This window comes from Rhipicephalus microplus, chromosome 1 (assembly GCF_043290135.1).
Source record: "Rhipicephalus microplus isolate Deutch F79 chromosome 1, USDA_Rmic, whole genome shotgun sequence".
Lineage (NCBI taxonomy): Eukaryota > Metazoa > Arthropoda > Arachnida > Ixodida > Ixodidae > Rhipicephalus > Rhipicephalus microplus.
In genome coordinates, this window is record NC_134700.1 from 302,384,594 (window position 1) to 302,401,668 (window position 17,075).

General features: G+C 46.0%; 1 protein-coding gene across 3 annotated transcripts in view; it reads right to left on the reverse strand.

The window, feature by feature from the left end:
- Positions 1-17,075, reverse strand: part of LOC119159477 (Aldehyde dehydrogenase) — a 58,799-nt gene that overhangs the window by 33,393 nt on the left and 8,331 nt on the right. For all 3 annotated transcript variants that reach the window (XM_075865755.1, XM_075865760.1, XM_037412245.2), the window contains exons 7-9: positions 8,389-8,491; positions 5,182-5,366; positions 3,884-4,048 (exon numbers count right to left, since the gene is read on the reverse strand). In XM_075865755.1, the coding sequence (XP_075721870.1) occupies positions 3,884-4,048; positions 5,182-5,366; positions 8,389-8,491 (453 nt within the window). The remainder of the gene's footprint in view (positions 1-3,883; positions 4,049-5,181; positions 5,367-8,388; positions 8,492-17,075) is intronic.

The window sequence follows — 17,075 nt, forward strand, 5'->3', positions numbered from 1 at the left end:
GTGGCACGGACAAATCGTCGTCTAGGAAAATAACAGGGCCACAAAACAGAAATTGGAGATCGCCGTATTCACAAGCAGTGTTCAGGGATTCAGTAAAAAAAACAGAATCATAATCGGTCAGTCATTCTCGCGCTACTCTTTCCACGAGCAATGCACAATGTCCAAAACACACTTGTGAGAAAAAGCCTGTCGAAGTTTTCGACAGGCTTTTTTCAATGAACTTTTTTGTTTCTAAATGGATATTGATGAAAATTGGCACAGACACTAAGAATAACCTCACAGTGCTTCCATAAAAATTTTGAAGCGATACCACAAATACTTTATGAGAAACAAATTATTTCTTCATTGAACCATGTGGAGGGGCTGAGCATAATGTAAAAAAAAAAAACCAGTATTGAGAAAGCTGCGTTTAAAGTTTCAACTTTTCTTTACGTCTCTAAGACACTTAAAAATTGTGATCTCAGGTTTGTCTTGTGATATTTGACTTCTTTTCATGATTTACAAAGAACAAGTGTGGTTTTTGAACCAAGTTCTTTGTATGAAAGAGTGGTGTGATAGGTATGACAGAAATGATTGTAATTGAATAAAACTATATTCTGAAATTATTACACATAATTTCTTGTGCTGAAGTTGTAATTAGCGTAATTAAGCACTTGATTACAATTATTCATTGAACTTTTTTTATTTGGAGAGAGGTTTATTGCATCAGAAGAATGGATCACACCATGACGGTCTATGCCTTCTTTCTAAATAACAAAAATATGGGCAGAAGACTGGTGGCACGGGAATTTCTAGCAGTATAATTAATGACACGAAACGGGCATATAAAAATTCGTGCCACTGATTCACACATGCTCTTTCGCCGCTCTAGCCGTGAAACGCATCATCGTACAGCCGGTCGCGGAAACTCTAATCTACAGCAATTCATTAACCTCGGAACATTCATAGACGTTCGTGGCGATACCAAGCACGGCTCCAAGCACGCCTGAATCGCATCACAAAAGCTTACTGACAGCACTCCATATGACCGTGGGGTGCGCGGCCGCGTGGACAGTGCAGCCAGCGCATAATGCACTTGCCGGCGGCGTTCGATGACGATGCGTGAAATGTGTAACTACGAAGACAAAAAATCGGCACGCACTGCACTTGGCATCGCATTTTCAAATTACAACGCGCGAAACTGCTAGTCGCTGTTCCGAGCGATCCTTGGCAGTGAGGGGGGGGGGGGGGGGGTGTGACAAGCTTGATTGTGTTGTCTGCTGCCGATGCGTAAAATGCCCGTACGAGATTCAGAGGAGCTAGTGAGTGATGTGGTACATTCCTTGCGAAGAAGCACGTCGCCAAGAGTGCGCTTGCATGTCGTTCCTGCCCACAGTCTCGCTGTCAGCGGAGTTAGGCCTAAAGCCGACTCCGATGACGCGCCGCACGCCCGCTCGTAGTAATCAGATCGTGCCGCCGCTTACAGCTTCGTTCAGCTTCGTTGCTTGCGAAAAAGCACGTCGCCACGAATGCGCTAGCGCGTCGTTCCTGCCCGCAGTCTCGCTGTCGGCGGAGTTAGGGCTAAAGACGACTCCGATGACGCGTGGCGCTCGTAGACCGCGCTCCCGCTCGTAGTAACCTGATCGCGCATCCGCCTACTGCTCGTAACTAAATCGTAGTTATATCTTAGGTGATCATCAAGCCGTGAACACGTCACGAAGTGGCGATTTTCGAGAGCCATGTCCTCGCGACGCACAAGCAGCAGACGACGATCTCCCTGAGCGAACATCGGGCCAATGGCGAGGCGAGCTGAGGCAACATGGCGGCCACGGCCAATCAAGGGCCTCAAAACGACCTTCAAACATTTGCTTTTTGCTCGCTTGTTGTCAAAGAGAGGAGCCAGCTGAGGCGAGAAAGTCAAACACGGAGAAATGCTCTTTCCGATGAGCCCAAGAAGCCGGCTACTGGCCCAAGCATCGCGAAGGTATAATGTTTTTGAAAATCGCCGTTTTTTCGCCATTTCCAGAAAAATTTTTGCTACCTAGGTGGGTGAAACGAATTTTCCGAAGCACTTCTGCGCGGTTTTCAGTGTAGATATTTTGGAACCAGATAGAAAAAGGGTTCCAGAAACTGAAAACTTGAGTTTCAAAAAATCGAATTTTTTGCCATTTTTCGCGATCCCAAAGCCGCGTCCCCCCTTAAAGTAAGAGAAAAGACGAAGATGTGAGGTGGAGACAGGAAAAGGCGACTGCCGATTCCCCCGGGCGGGTCAATCCGGGAGTGCCGTCTACGTGAAGCCGGGGCCAAAGGGGTGTGTTGCCTCTGCCGGGGGGCCTTAAAGGTCCGATCACCCGCCGTCGGCTCAACCCCCAGGATCCCTTCTTCCCCGGACACGGCGGAGCCACGCACGGCTAGGCGTGGGAGGGAGTCAGAACTCCCCCATTAGCTCGGGTCCGTGGTGTCATTACACACCAAACGCCTGCTTTCACAGGCGCCCCTGCGGGGAGCGTTTGCGGTTTACCCGCAAAAAATCCGAATTAGTGCGCAGCCGGCAAAGCTCCTTTGTGGTGACCCGAGTGTCCGTCAGCGTTTTCAGAGGACAAATGCTATTCAAAAATTTATATGACGCCCATACCCAAGCGCCAAACCCACAACGGCCGCTAACTTAGTGTACTCTATTTGAAAGCTCCCTATTGACATCTAGGAGGCAGATTAGCAACTCCAAACACAAAAAGAGAGCACCCTTGTTCACCATATCAGTTGGGCTTCCACAGAAGTTGTAGGAGGAGGAGCAGCAGCTGAGGAAATAGCATCATTGTCCTTCACACATAAGGTGTTGTAGACAACACTTTAATAATACCTGACCATGCACATAAACTGTGACGTTCCATGCTACGTCAAAGAATTCGCATTCAGGGACATGGAAATTCCTTATTTCGGTGATTTTTCCCTGCAAACGTAGACGAAATTCCCAGCATATTTCCCTGCACAACAATACTGATTTACACTCCCATCCACGCACACACATACTATAATTCCATGTGTCTCACGTACTGGTGACTTTTCAAATCATGACTAGCCCCTCCACTGCTGCCCAGCTAAAGCATAACTTTACTGTTAGTACACTGCACATTGTGGGCTTCAAGTCTAACACCAATAGTAAACTAGAAATCACTCCGCGTAAACATAAGGAACAAATCTCAAAGGCTATGCTTGCGTGGTGCATGTGCCAAAACCGATCACAGCAGATGAAGGTGCATTGTGAATGCTAATTATAAGTAGTCACAAAGGAATTTAACCACTCCTGAAATTACCTGCAATATCATTCACAAAGATTCGCTTTTTCCCTTTGGCTCAAAATTACAGGCGAAAATTCCCTGAAAAAGGAAAAATTTCCTGCACGGAACATCAGTGCACATAAATAAAATTCTGCCTCTGCACTGCCTCATTCTTGATGAGGCGACTTTGAAACACCACCCCGCCATCAACCTAGCCAAACGCATTGCTATCTCATAAGAATACCCTCTCTAACTTCTTTTTCTGCAATTTCACTTCAAAGTATATTCGAAATATATTCAAGAAATATTCTATTCGCACTTCAATATTTGAATTTGCTTCGCACCCAAAGCTTTGCTACTCGCACAGCTTTAGTAATAATGTTTCTGTATTCTCAATAAAAGACACTATTGCACATGTCCATTGCATCCAAGAGTAACAAAAAAATAGTTGTGTAAATATATCCAAATATAGTTTTCTTGCACTTGTGCGTGACAGTGCTCATGCTCATGATGGGTGGCTGTCTTAGAAAAAATGCAGTCATCTTCAGTACTACCACAATAACTGTCAGAACAATGGTAAATATCGAAAACACCGGAATCAAGGCAGGCTTTGTCGCAGACCTCACCTCCTCCCTGGCAATGCGCATGCCATCTTTGACATCTGAGAAGACAGTTGGTTCAACAAAGTAGCCTCGAGACCCATGCCTGGCTCCTCCACACAAGAGGCGGGCTCCCTCACTCTTGCCACTGTCAATTAGTGCCAAGATTTTTCCTAACTGTTCCTGGTCCACCTGGATTTTGAAAAATATTTGTTATAGCACTCACAGTCTGTCGTTCCGGCTTTGCACTTACACACATTTTATGCATACAGTGTACGGCAGTGTACGCTAATGCATGGCCATGGCACACACTTTGAAAGTTTTGTGTATGGGGACACTGCAGCCCCGTTTCCTACTCTGAAGTAATTCTTGATGCGGACCATGCGGAAGTGTGTCACAGTTGTGTGTGCTGACATGGTCAAGAGCTGCACACATTAGGTGACGATAGTTGCACCCGGCTGCTTCTCGTTTTTGGAGCTCTCTCAAACCGAAACTAAAGATATTCGATAATGAGGTCCCTGTAATAAATTATCTGCCATGTGCTGCAGCAAACGATGTGTCGTGTTATGACTAACAGGCCCCTAGCAACACATTGCAGCAGAAAAATGCAAGGCCAGAGTTTTTGTGTCAGTATCCCATGGACACAGCACGTTTCGAGCTACATTTAACTTACTAGCTGTTTCCGCAAGTTTCTTCTTTTAACAATGTGCAATATAGGCTATACTTAAAGCTCATTTTGTTCAAGAGCTTAAGCAAAAATTTTGTATTACGAAAAAAAAAAAAAAGGAAGCATGCTGCAACACTGGCACATAACTACATTATAGTTGAGCTGTAGTAACAACAACAACAACAATAATAATATGTGAGATTTTAAGTCCCAAAACTCTGATATGATCATGACAGATGCCATAGTGAAGTGCTCCTGAAATTTCAACCATCTGGTATTCTTTAACGTGCCCTGACCTCGTACAGTACACGGGCCTCTACCATTTCACCTTCATTGAAATGCGACTGCCGCAGCCATGATTAAACCTATGATTTTCATGTCAGCATATATTTGAGCTGGTTCGTCGCGATTCACCCCATACGAAAAAAATTGAGACGCACAGGCACAGACACCAAAGATGGAAAAAAAATAAATGCTGAGGTCATAGTGCAGAAAATGCACTGCAGCCACTGTGCGATATTTCAGCTGGTAGTCATAGTTTCTATTGCATGTTTTCCTTCTCTCTTGTGTGCCCCTAGGTTTTTTTTTTGATAACACTAACGGCATGTCGAATGTGGCAAATTGGGTATTGCAACTGCTACCGAGTAGTATAGTATACCTGTGGTCCCTGTGTGGTGTTGGCATCAAAGGGGTCACCAAGAACTCTTTGCTTAGCAAGTGTAACACTGCGTGCCACAAAATCTTCATAGATGGCGCCCTCCACAAAGATGCGTGAGCCAGCGCAGCAGCACTGGCCTTGGTTGAAGAACAGTCCAAAATGTGAAGTCTCTATTGCTTCGTCCACTGTAACGGTGGCATGCAATAAATCAATCAGGATTTATATCTTCAGCTTCAAAGACATTCAATGGAGCTTGGTTGATACAGACAAAAAATCCATAGATCAGGTTTGACACAGTGCATACCCCCGGGCTTGGCAAATGTGGTATACAGAGTATACATGCATGCCATAACATAGTATACACAAATTCATAATATACATCATGGATGTTTCTATGTTCCTCTCTGTCTATGACAACACTTGTTACTCAATTCAGTAATGCCATAAAAGCTATCGGCTCCTGCTAACTGTCTACACAACATATACTTAACTACTACACGCAGACCTGCACACAACCTGATGCATTCTGGGACACACTGCCAGCTGTATCAATAATGTCATCATGAGTGGTAGTACTTATAGATTAGAATAAGCACTTTGGGGAAGTCGCACATGACAAGTAGGCACAAAGAAGCAAGATCTTCTCTGCTATGAGCAAATAAGCTAGGACATTTACATTAAATTATTTCTATGTGCACAAAATTAGCACTACTGCATGAATAGAACTGCCCTTTTGCTTTCTGTAGAACATTCATTTGATTTTTAATAGAGCTGTGCAAATAGCAAAATTTCGGGTGCAAAGCAAATTCGAATATTTAAATTGAGTGCAATTCTAATAATTATCGAATACTTCAAAGAGTTATTGCAGAAAAAAGTTGGAGAGAATCCCTAAGCAGACTGGTATGAGATAGCAACATGAAAGTTTTTTTTTGGCCAGGTTGGAGATGCGTGGGAAGAGTGGAGGTTCATAGTTGTCTTATTAGGAATGAGGCAATGCAGAAACTGAATTTTATGTATCTACAGAATTACTTTACACATGAAAGGCAAAAATGCTACTTTTTCTTCAGCCTCTCCTCCCTCTTTTAACTTCTCACGAAGCCCAACTGATGTGGCGGAAAAGGGCGTGCCCCCTTAAGTCTGGCGTTCCAAATCTGCCTCGTAGACGTCAATATACAAGAACATCTGATATTTTAGATGCTAAAAATCTTCAGCGTCGCATTTTTCAGACTTCCTGCCTAAAGTCCAGGTCCAAAACAGTTTTAGCTGAGACACCAACTCTGTTGCATCTATCATCTCCATGTTGTCTTGAATCAATACTGTGAGTAAGCAATTATTCAAAATTTCGAAGATTCTTCTAATAGTGTTTGCTATTCCATTTGCACTGAAATTTTACTATTAGAACTTCCAACAGACAAATAATGTCAATGTTCGATTAACAGTGAGCCCTTCAAACTTTTAATAAGCTTCACCCCATCACAGTCTCGCACAGCAGTAAAGCTTCCTTTTAGGCTCCGCTACTGTCGCAAATGTATTGACTCTAAGGGCCAGTAAACTACCCCGAGGTACAAAAATTGTTAATAAGAGAAATATGCGCACTTTTGCTATATGAACAACCTGCCACAAGAGTTTTGCAAATATGTGTTATAAAAAGGAAGTTACAGGGAACATCTGTTCCAGCTGGTTTCACATTTTTCGCGTGACCTCACGACCCTTCTCCGTCATAGGAAGGGGGAGACGTTGCCCATCATCGCGACTTTGCCCACTTCGGCAATGTGAAATGTCTGTGATAAGTCATAGGCACACAGCCAACAAGGGAACAGGGCATCCCGAGCATGAGCACGTGTCATAGCGGCGTGGGAAGGAAGCGCAGGAGCACCCTTTCCCAGGGGGTAAAGTAGAGAGACTCCTCTTTATCACAGAGGCTTTCGTTCTGGCAATACTGCTTCTCCCAGTAGTCTCTAGCTCTACGAAATGGCAGAGGGCAGCACAGGCATATGAAAATGTGGACTGCACGGCCGAGATTGCATCACCACAGGGCCAAAGCACTGTATTGTAAGACAAAAGCTCAATTGATGAGCTCAGTAACACATCAAGTTGTCCATGGGCAAGCTTGCATCACTGCATGTACAAGGGGGATTTGTCAGAAGCTAATGAGGCAGGAGAATAGTTTTTTCGAAATGGAAGGTCTGCGTGGCACATAGTGCTGTAATATTTGACGTGCCGGTCTACCATACGAATATGTCAGCTTGTTTGGCGGGTGTAAAAAGAGTCTGAGCCTATTTGCTAACCCTTTAAGAAAACGCTGGTTCCAACATGAACATGATAGATGTGACAGGTTTGGGGAGGCTCAATTAATGCTGTTTAAGACCCAAAATTTGAGCAGGAAAACCAAAAAGTGAGATGCAAGATTTTTAGCATTTAAAATTTTAGGTGTTATCATAATGACGCTTACGAGGCAGATTTGGAGCTTTGCATACGAAGGAAGCACACCCTTGTTTGCCACATTGACTTGGCTTCTGCAGAAGTTGAAAGAGGAGGAGAAGCTGAGAAAATAGCATCTTTGCCTTTCACATGTAAAATATTGTCGGCAACACTTTGGTTGCACCAAATCATGTGCATAAATACAATTAAGCCTCTGCATTGCCTCATTCTTGGTAAGACAACTGTGAAACACCACCCCACCAGCATTTCATCAACCTAGCCAAGAGAAACACTTTCATGTTGCTATCTTAGAAGAATATGTTTAGGAACACTCTCCAACTTTTTCTGCATTTTTGCTTCAAAGTATTCAAAATATAATCTAGAAATATTAAGAAAATATTGGATTCAATTTTGCTCTTCAATATGTGAATTCACTTGGCACCCCAACATTTTGCTATTCATACAGCTGTAGTAAATACATTTGCAACCGCAGTAGGGCCTGAAGGGCGGCTTTCACAATGCGAGAATATGATGAGGTGAAGCATATTAAAAATTAGATAGAACCACCGCCAACTGAACGTTGACTGCACATAGTGTTCGAATAGTAAAATTTCAGTGCGAATCAAATAACAAAAACTATTAAAAAAATATTCGAAAGTCCGAATATTCGCACACCCCTCGTTTTTACAATAGCCTGTTTGATGCTCTTCCTCTAAGCTAGTGTAATTTCTTTTGTGTAAAAACTGCCTAGCAAGTAATATGGGTGGAAATCTTGAGTACACTCACAGTTAGCATCCTTGAAAACTATGTTGGGACTCTTTCCACCTAGTTCCAATGTGACCTTCTTCAGGTTTGACTTGGCAGCAGTTTTCATCACCTGTTGGCCAACCTGTGACCCACAAGACGTAGCTCACCAAGTTTTTCACACCAGAAAAATAACAATGTCAAGGTTTTGTATATACACATATACCATCACTCGATTTCTCTCTACAGTATAAGATGCTATGCAAAGAAGCATGCCTTACACTTCCCTTTTTTAAACAAGAGTGACTAACTGCAAAATCAAATATCCACTCTTAAAATGACTGCATACTAACCCCAGCATTCTAAAACCTAACTTGACCTTGTCCTTATCATCATAATCATCATCATCATCATCAGCAGCAGCAGCAGCAGCAGCAGCAACAGCCTGACTACGTCTACTGCAGGACAAAGGGCTGTCTCCCATGTTCCACCAGTTAACACGGTCCTGTTGCTTGCTGCTGCCTATTTATACCCGCAAACTTCTTAATCTCATCTGCCCACTTAACCTTCAGTCTCCCCCTAACCCTCTTGCCTTCTCTGGAAATCCAGTTAGTTACCCTTAATGACTAGTGATTCTCCTGTCTACGCTACATGCCCGGCCCATGTCCATTTCCTCTTGATTTTAACTATTATATACTTAACCCCCGTTTGTTCCCTAATCCACTCTGCTCTCTTCTTGTCTCTTAAGGTTACACCTACCATTTTTCTTTCCATTGCTTGCTGCGTCATCCTCAATTTAGGCTGAACCCTCTTTGTAAGTCTCCATGTTTGTGATCCATAGCTAAGTACCGGCAGGATACAGCTGCTATATACCTTCCTATTGAGGTATAGTGGCAAGCTACCTGTCATAGTTTGAGAGTGCTTGCCAAATGTGCTCCACCCCATTTTTATTCTTCTAGTTACTTCAATCTCGTGGTTCTGCTCTGCGGTTGTTACCTGCCCTAAGTAGACATAGTCTTTTACAACTTCAAGTGGACTATTACCTATCTCAAAGTGCTGCTCTCTTCCGAAATTGTTGTACATTACTTTCTTTTTTCTGCAGATTAATTTTTGAGACCTACCTTTCAGCTCTCCTTGTCTAACTCCGTAATCCTTGTCTTTATGACTTCAGTCAACCTCAGCCTTAAGTCCGCCCTTAACGCGTTTCAAGAACCTACCTTGTACTTATCGTGGAACTTTCCTCGCACTTAGGTAAGGCTCGGTTAAGGTAGCCTATGACCTACCTTGAGGTTTCCTTAAGCAACATGGCAGGGGACGACAACTTTGTGTATTCTGTTTATTATGTGGACCGTAAAGAAGAAATATTGAACGGTACAGCCTATGCATACACGTCACCGCTGTGGTGAGCCCTGAACGATTAGCGAAACCTGTTTGAGACCTACGACAAGAAGGAATTTTCGAGCCGCTCTCACTTCACAAAAAGTGCCGTGAAGAATCTGCTCACTGTGCTTTTTCCGCAGGAAAATATCCATGGTAGTGGGTTCGTTGTGTCCCGTCTCATGCAGCTGCTGATCGCATCGCGCTTTTATGGATTTGGCACGTTTCAACTTGGGAGCGACGGCCTTGTCAATGTCTTGTAGCCGATTGTGTCACGAGTATAGGGGGTACATATGCACTGAACCTTGATCCGCAAGGTTGGCGAAAGCATCGCCGGGCAGCACCCCCATCTTGGCGGTATGGCCGTTCGCGAATTCGTGAGTGCAGTACCGGGCTGCGTTCTGTGTGCGCTCTGTCTTCACTGTCCGCGCATGATAGAAAAAGTTTCAAAGGTCTGTACTGTGGAAGCTGTCCGCCTTAGTTGACATACAGCAATGTCTTGTGCACGGTGTGTATTTACAGTCGAGCCCACATATAAGGGCCCCACTTAAAACGAACTTTCGCTTAAAACGAACAATATCCGTGCGACCGTAAAAATATACATTGGTTCAATGGCACAAAATTGCACTTACAACGAACGTCTCCGAGCACCGCTGATCGGTTACAGCGAACGGAGTCAGCGGTCTGCCCAATTCCCGGGAAACAAATTTCGACCACCGATCAGACATCGGCGAGGTGCCCATACATTCTTATTTTTAAGCGTCGACCCTGCCTCCAGGACCCTATAGTTGCCGCTCTCCCCAACCCACGGAAGAAGGAAAGCCGTTTCCTTCCTCCATGCCCCGACTGCTTTTTGTTACGCACCCCTCCGTCCTTTGTCCCCCCCCTACTCTGAGCACCCCGGATCGCCAGACAAGACCCACACTGCCACCGATCGTTTGAAGACCGGTCGGCCATCTACCCTGTTTTTGACCGCTGGTACTGTCGTTGGCGTCTCCGGCCTGCAGTGACCAGACCGTTTGCTAACATCCTCGTCCACCGACTGTATCCTATCGTCTGCGTGTAGTGCACAAGCGTACGCTACCCCACTGACTCTGATAATCTGCGATTCGTTTCATGTTTAGGACTTGTTCTCGCTCACTTCGCACTCAATTCAGCATGCTTTCTGCGCGCGTGCGGAAGCACGAAAACGGCTGTTAATTTGCGTGGAACAAATCGCGAAATATCGAAGTTCATGAGGCCACGCAAATCCGCCGGCGCAACAAAACGACTTTTTGACCACGGCCGCCGATTCTCAGAACACCGCCGCGCGCACCGATCCAGGCGGCCATGCTTTGAATTCTGCGCGTGCAGGCACTCTTGCCCCAAATTTTTCTACGTGCGAGTTTCGTGCACCTTTCAAGCAATCTACCCAATCTGCCTCCTTCCTCATTCCCATGTGTTTTGCTTTTCAAGGTTGCCCTCCTGCCGCATTCTCCCTTTTCTTTAACGTAACTCCTTGCCTTTCTCTCGCAAGTCTGCTCTACTCTCTTGATCACAACCCCTTCGCCCATCTTTACCGCTCCGTGACGCCCGCCACGTTAGCTCGAATTAGTTTAGTTTTCTGACTGGAAACGGGCCCAGAGCTCGTTCCACGCATTCTGGCATGTGCGTCACGTGTGCGCATCTTGCTCGCTCTTGGTGTGCATGTGTGGTCATGATGGCCGATGGCAGGACTAGCAGGGTTTTACCTGCCACTCAACAAAACATCGAAAGTGTGACCACTTGGTTTGAATCTGCGCGTTAGGTGCCGCGTTGCAGAGCACTTGCTCATAGCTGTTGACTACCAGGCAGCCAACTTGCCGCTTCGGACGTCCCAGTAATTCAGCTGTGGAGATGGCGAATATTTCGTGGGCAGCGTTGAAGGCTACATGTGCGCGAAACTGTTTTCGCGAGGCCGACTTTGCAACGTCAAGCCCGATGCTGAGCCTGAAGCTTCCGAACAGGACTACTGCGGCGGCGATTTGTGGCAGTGCATCGTCGACTCTAACATGGGAGAGCGGGTGGGACATCTGTTAAGATGATTTAATTGCAGCCGATGATGATGCCGACACTACGGAACCGTGCACGAATTGGGGCATTGTGAATGAAGTACGTGGCGAGAGCGATTTGGAGGAATCGGATTGCGAGAATGACGAAACTTTGGAGTCAGTGCCTCATGCAGTTTATGCCACGGGCCTCGGCGAACGAGCACCCTGCCGTTTTAAACGAACTCGAGACTGCCTTTATCGCTTCTGCTCTTCGAAACACGTGCATCACGGACTTTTGGGGGCAAAAAAGTTTCTGTTGTCACTCGCAACTTTTTCAAAAGCCGTGTTTCATTTACTACGAACTTCAGGATATAGCAAACGGATGCCACGTCATGCTCAGGTTCGTTATAAGGGGGCTCGACTGTATTACGTGGAATGTCTGAATGAGTTCATTTGCATTTGAGGAGAGGCGGTACATGCCGTGGTTGCACGCCAGTCAGCAACAATAGTGGTGAACTGTGCCATTATTAGTTGTAACAGCCACGCAATAAAAAAGCCTGGGGACTGGAATGTCGCCTTGGTAGGTTTATCACACCAAAGGTGCTGAATCATGGCAGAAGACCACACAGGTGACACCACGGCAAAGGATGGAGTAGTTTCACCACATTAACCTCAGGGACATCCTGCCTTCCCTTCTGTGTTTACCAGATTCACCGGCGTTAGCATGACAAAAGAAATGTGATTAGAAATAAATGGGAAGTCGGCTTATCTTCCCAAAAACAGTGATCGTGCTGTACGGTGAAACTTCTAGGCCTGCACTAAACATCTGCCATCAGCCGGCTATACATGAGCACGGTACGCAGCGGTTGTTGAGAAGAAACAGCCACTGCAAAAATTGCTGTGATCATTTTTCTGCCATGACATCCCGTTACTGTATTTACAGTATCGACACAACGCTCGCACAGCACCATAACTGTAATTACAAGTAGACAAGAAAAGTCCGTTCACCTTTCCAGCTATTACTATAATCGTGCTGTTAGGGAAAACCTGCACACCCGGCTGCTGCACCCATCCGCTCGTAAAATAGTTTTGACCCTCCATGGATTTCTATAGCTGCGAAGTTCAAGGATTCTGAATCCGGGAGATTTCCGTAACGGGGGAGGGGGGGGCTGGATTATTTGCCTATATTTTTTTCGGCAACGTAAAAAAAATCGCGAAAAACAAGAGGGGGTGGGATGGGGGGGGGGGTCTTATAGTGGCTTGGAGTGGCCGAACACACGATGTTAGGTTTTCCCACTAATGTGAGAGTCTCAAAGGATGAACACAACAAGCATAATCTATTTCCTTGAAAACAACTCGCGTATGTCTTTCTGGGACACACGTGAACGAAGGAGACGGAGCAACTGGCTGCCGCAAAAGCGCAGGTCAAAGCTTTGCTCACCACTAGATTCTTTTGACAGGAATGCCAAAAACGCGTCTGGACACTTTTTATTGCGATAAATCATATAAACAGTCTAGGCTGGTTTTCTCGCCATTGCCGACATCATTCACCGTATATTTATACGTATCTATGAAATATATATACATATATATATGTATATGTGTGTGTGTGTGTGTGTGTGTGTGTGAACACTAAAAAAACTACAGCTCATCGCGATGCGCCCACGCACTCTTATCTTTCACGCTCATTTTGCACCACAGAAGGAGAGGGGGGGATTCAGATGCTGTGCGCGCACTTATTCTTTGGTGGGGACAATCGTGTGCCTTCGGCTTTCACTGAAACTATTGTGTTAGTTGCCATGCCTACAAAGGTCACTTCGGTCTCTGCACAGGCCCGATTTGCTAAAAGAGCACGCTTTTCATACACAGCGTGGTATAACAACCGGGACACTTGTAAGTTTGTACTCATCAGCACCTGTGATTACGTATCATTCATCGTTTTTGTTTAAACAATGCGTTACGATTCAAGCAGTAAACATTGTTAGTTGGCTCTCGTCCTGTGTGTATAGTTTTCTTGCGTCATTTGTGCGAGTGCAGCACGCTGCACGTTTCGATCTGCTTGCCGTCTCAGCGTGAGATTTGTGGGAATTGAGGCTAGCCCGCTGCCTTTGCGCGGGCTTTGCCGCCTTCTCTGCCATTCTCATGTCTCCCCTCCTTTGCTGTCTGCCGCGCTGTGAGAGCAGAGTGACGTTTAACCCTCTCACCCGGTACCGGATGTTGACTGTGGCGCCGTGCGCGGAGTCTCCCGAGAGGTTTTCGCGCGCTGCGTTGGGAGCGGGAGATAGATACTCCCCGGGACTGCAAACGGTGAGCCACGCAATCTTTTCCGTCTGTCGACTCCCGTCACTCGGGGCTCGTCGGACTTCGCTGACGGGGCCTCGTGCCCGATGCGACCGCTCACCTTATGTTGCGCCACTGCGTACGCACGGCCGAAGGGTTGTACGGTGTCCTGGGCTTGGCCTAGCTACGCCGACCAGTTTCCCTCCGAAGCCAACGCGAGCGCCTTTGCCCTCGCTCGAGCAACCGGGCCTTGGTCCCGGTGTCTCCGTGGATCAGCTTTATCGCGGAGACGTGCTCGTGCCACCCTGTGTAGTACTTTTGTGCCCGTGGCGTAGATCAGCCACGGGCATTTGCCACCAATCTAATCCCATCTGCCACCAAAACTAAGTCATTTTATGCTATCTATGATCGCATCTGCTGCAGTTTTGTCTGCAGAGTTTGTGTAAAGCAGAATTGCTTTGACTGATCAAGCACACACTGATCAAGCACAAAAGGCGCTCTGTCAACTAAGTCGTCGCCATACATGATCGCGTCAAGAGCGACTGCGGTTTTTACCACGGCGGTTGTGGCAACGACAATCACATGCACTGTAGAAGACAGTGCGTCTGCTGGTTGCACGCATACTTCCGAAGCTTCCAAGTACGCTGCTATCAGCCTTCGTTCGTCTTCCGTATCACCCGCCGCGATTACGAAATGTGTTCAGGACATTCGAATTTAGGCCCAATAAAACTAATGAAATATGGCTGGCGAATTTCATGTATTCGTATCTGCCACGGTTTCGCATCACTGAGATTCTACTGTACGTTTAGATAAACACCTTTTAAACTCGTTCGTTATAAAATGGGGTAGGTTCGAAAAGCCTGGTGCATACTGAGGTGTTTTTTTGTCAATGCTGCCAGATCATGCAGAAAATTTCAATTTCGGAATATTTTCATGAGAACCCTCCGGGAGTTTCCCGGCCAATCCGGGAGTTACCAATCCGGGAGTTTCCCGGATTGGCCGGGAGTTTCCCGAGAGTTCCCGGGAAAATCCGGGAGTTTCCCGGCCAATCTAGGAGTCTTGGCCGGTATGGATTTGCAAGCTTTTAGTTGATCACGTGACATAAAACTTGTAATGTCAGCAAGTTGACGCACGGCAGCAGTTCAACATCGGGTTGGAGTTCAGCATCTTGAAGTTCGTGTGAGTCCATGCCGCTGCACAGATGCACTTTTTCGGGTAGCACTATCGCGCAGGTTCATTTGGCTCGTGTGCGTGCACCCTTAAATCCATTGCAGTCCACAGGTGCACAATGAAAACGGAGAAAAACTGATAGCTCCACAATGTCACTGCAGCCACCATGAACAGATCGAACCACCGAGACCGCCAAGATGGCGGCATCCTGGAATGATGCTAGCATATCTTGTGGATGATGTCAAGTGAATACCTCCTATACAGTCGAGCGGATACCTGCTTTGGTTGCAAAAACACCTTCTTTTCCATACCGGTAAATCTTCTTGAAGTGGCGCAAACACTTTTCTAATTGTCTGGTCAGCAGTTCACGGATGCACAGTGTGCCGATTGTTGAATTTTATCGCTAGCTGCTTGCATGTTTTTCGTTTTCTCTGAAGGCACGTGGCATCTGCCTTGGTACTTGTTCACAAGATCCGTCAGGACGTAGCCATTTCGTCGGCGAAGTTCACTTCTGTGCACCATTCCACAATAAATACCACTTCATTAAAGAATGCTGTAAAACTTCTCAAGCTATCAAATAAATCTAATGAAATTAAAAAAAAATCACAGCATATACACGGAGTGAATGATGATGAGTGGGGCAAAGCGTCTGTCAAGCGGTCTGTGCTTGTCTGTTCGTTCTTGCTTCCGTCCGTCCGCCCGCCATCCGTGCGTCCATTCGTGCGTCTGTCCGTCTGTTAGTTCGCGAGTCTGTGCGTGAGTCCACCCGTGCGTCCGTCCGCGAGTCCATCCGCACGTCTGTTCGTCCGTCTGCACATCTGTCTGTTCGTCCATCTGTTCGTCTGCTAGTGAACACTCTAACTACCGCCATCTCCCATCTCGCAACCTCTGTGGCACATAGCCGCTCTAGAGCGAGTATGTGTCACCGGTGGCAACGAACTACTACATACATACAAGGGATGGACAGACTCACGCTTTAAGGAGCTTCGCCCCTAAAAAAAATTGCAGCATATCCACGGAGTGAATGATAAGTGGGGCGAAAAGTTCGTCGGCCCATCCGTGCTTTCGTACGTTCTTGCTTCCGTCCGTCCGTGCAACCATTCGTGCGTCCATATATGTGTCCGTCCGTCTGTCCGTGTGTTCGTCCATGACTTCATGCATCTATTTGTCCGTACGTCCACGTGTCCATTTATTTGTCCGCCCATCTGCTAGTCTGTCTTTCCGTCCGTCTGTCCATGTGTCCATCTAGTGAACACTCTGTACCGCCATCTTCCATCTCGCATCCCCTGTGGCACATACCAGCTCTAAAGCGAATATGTGCCACCGGTGGCTACCTGCTGCTACTACTACATACATCGGAGGATGTACAAACCCACACTTTAAGGAGCTTCGTCCCTAAAAGTTAAAAGAAATATCAAACGCTAAGCGAGCACAATAACATTACCTAACACAACAGATTGACTGATATGTGAGGTTTAACGTCCCAAAACCACCATATGATTATGAGAGACGCCATAGTGGAAGGCTCCGGAAATTTCGATCACCGAACACATAAGAAACATACAATACATCGAAGTTAAAAAATAAAAGCCTGCCTCAACGGGAGTTGCAGAAAAGTGGCCAGATGAAAAACGTGTAATTCATCGAAAGCTGCCGGTGCCTAAACAAACATTGCTACTTCCGTGCATACTATTGTTGCTTGCTTGCAGTAAAGCTAATTTATTGCTGCTCGAGGTAATAATTCTGTACCAAAAAATTTACCTACTCTCGTATCCAGGGCCTATACTTGACGAGTTAAGGATGCCTTTGATAAGGCACCTTTATGAGAGGATAAGAAAGGGTTCTGAAATGAACCTTTTACTTTTCTTACACTTTTGCTGTCCTTTCGTAAGC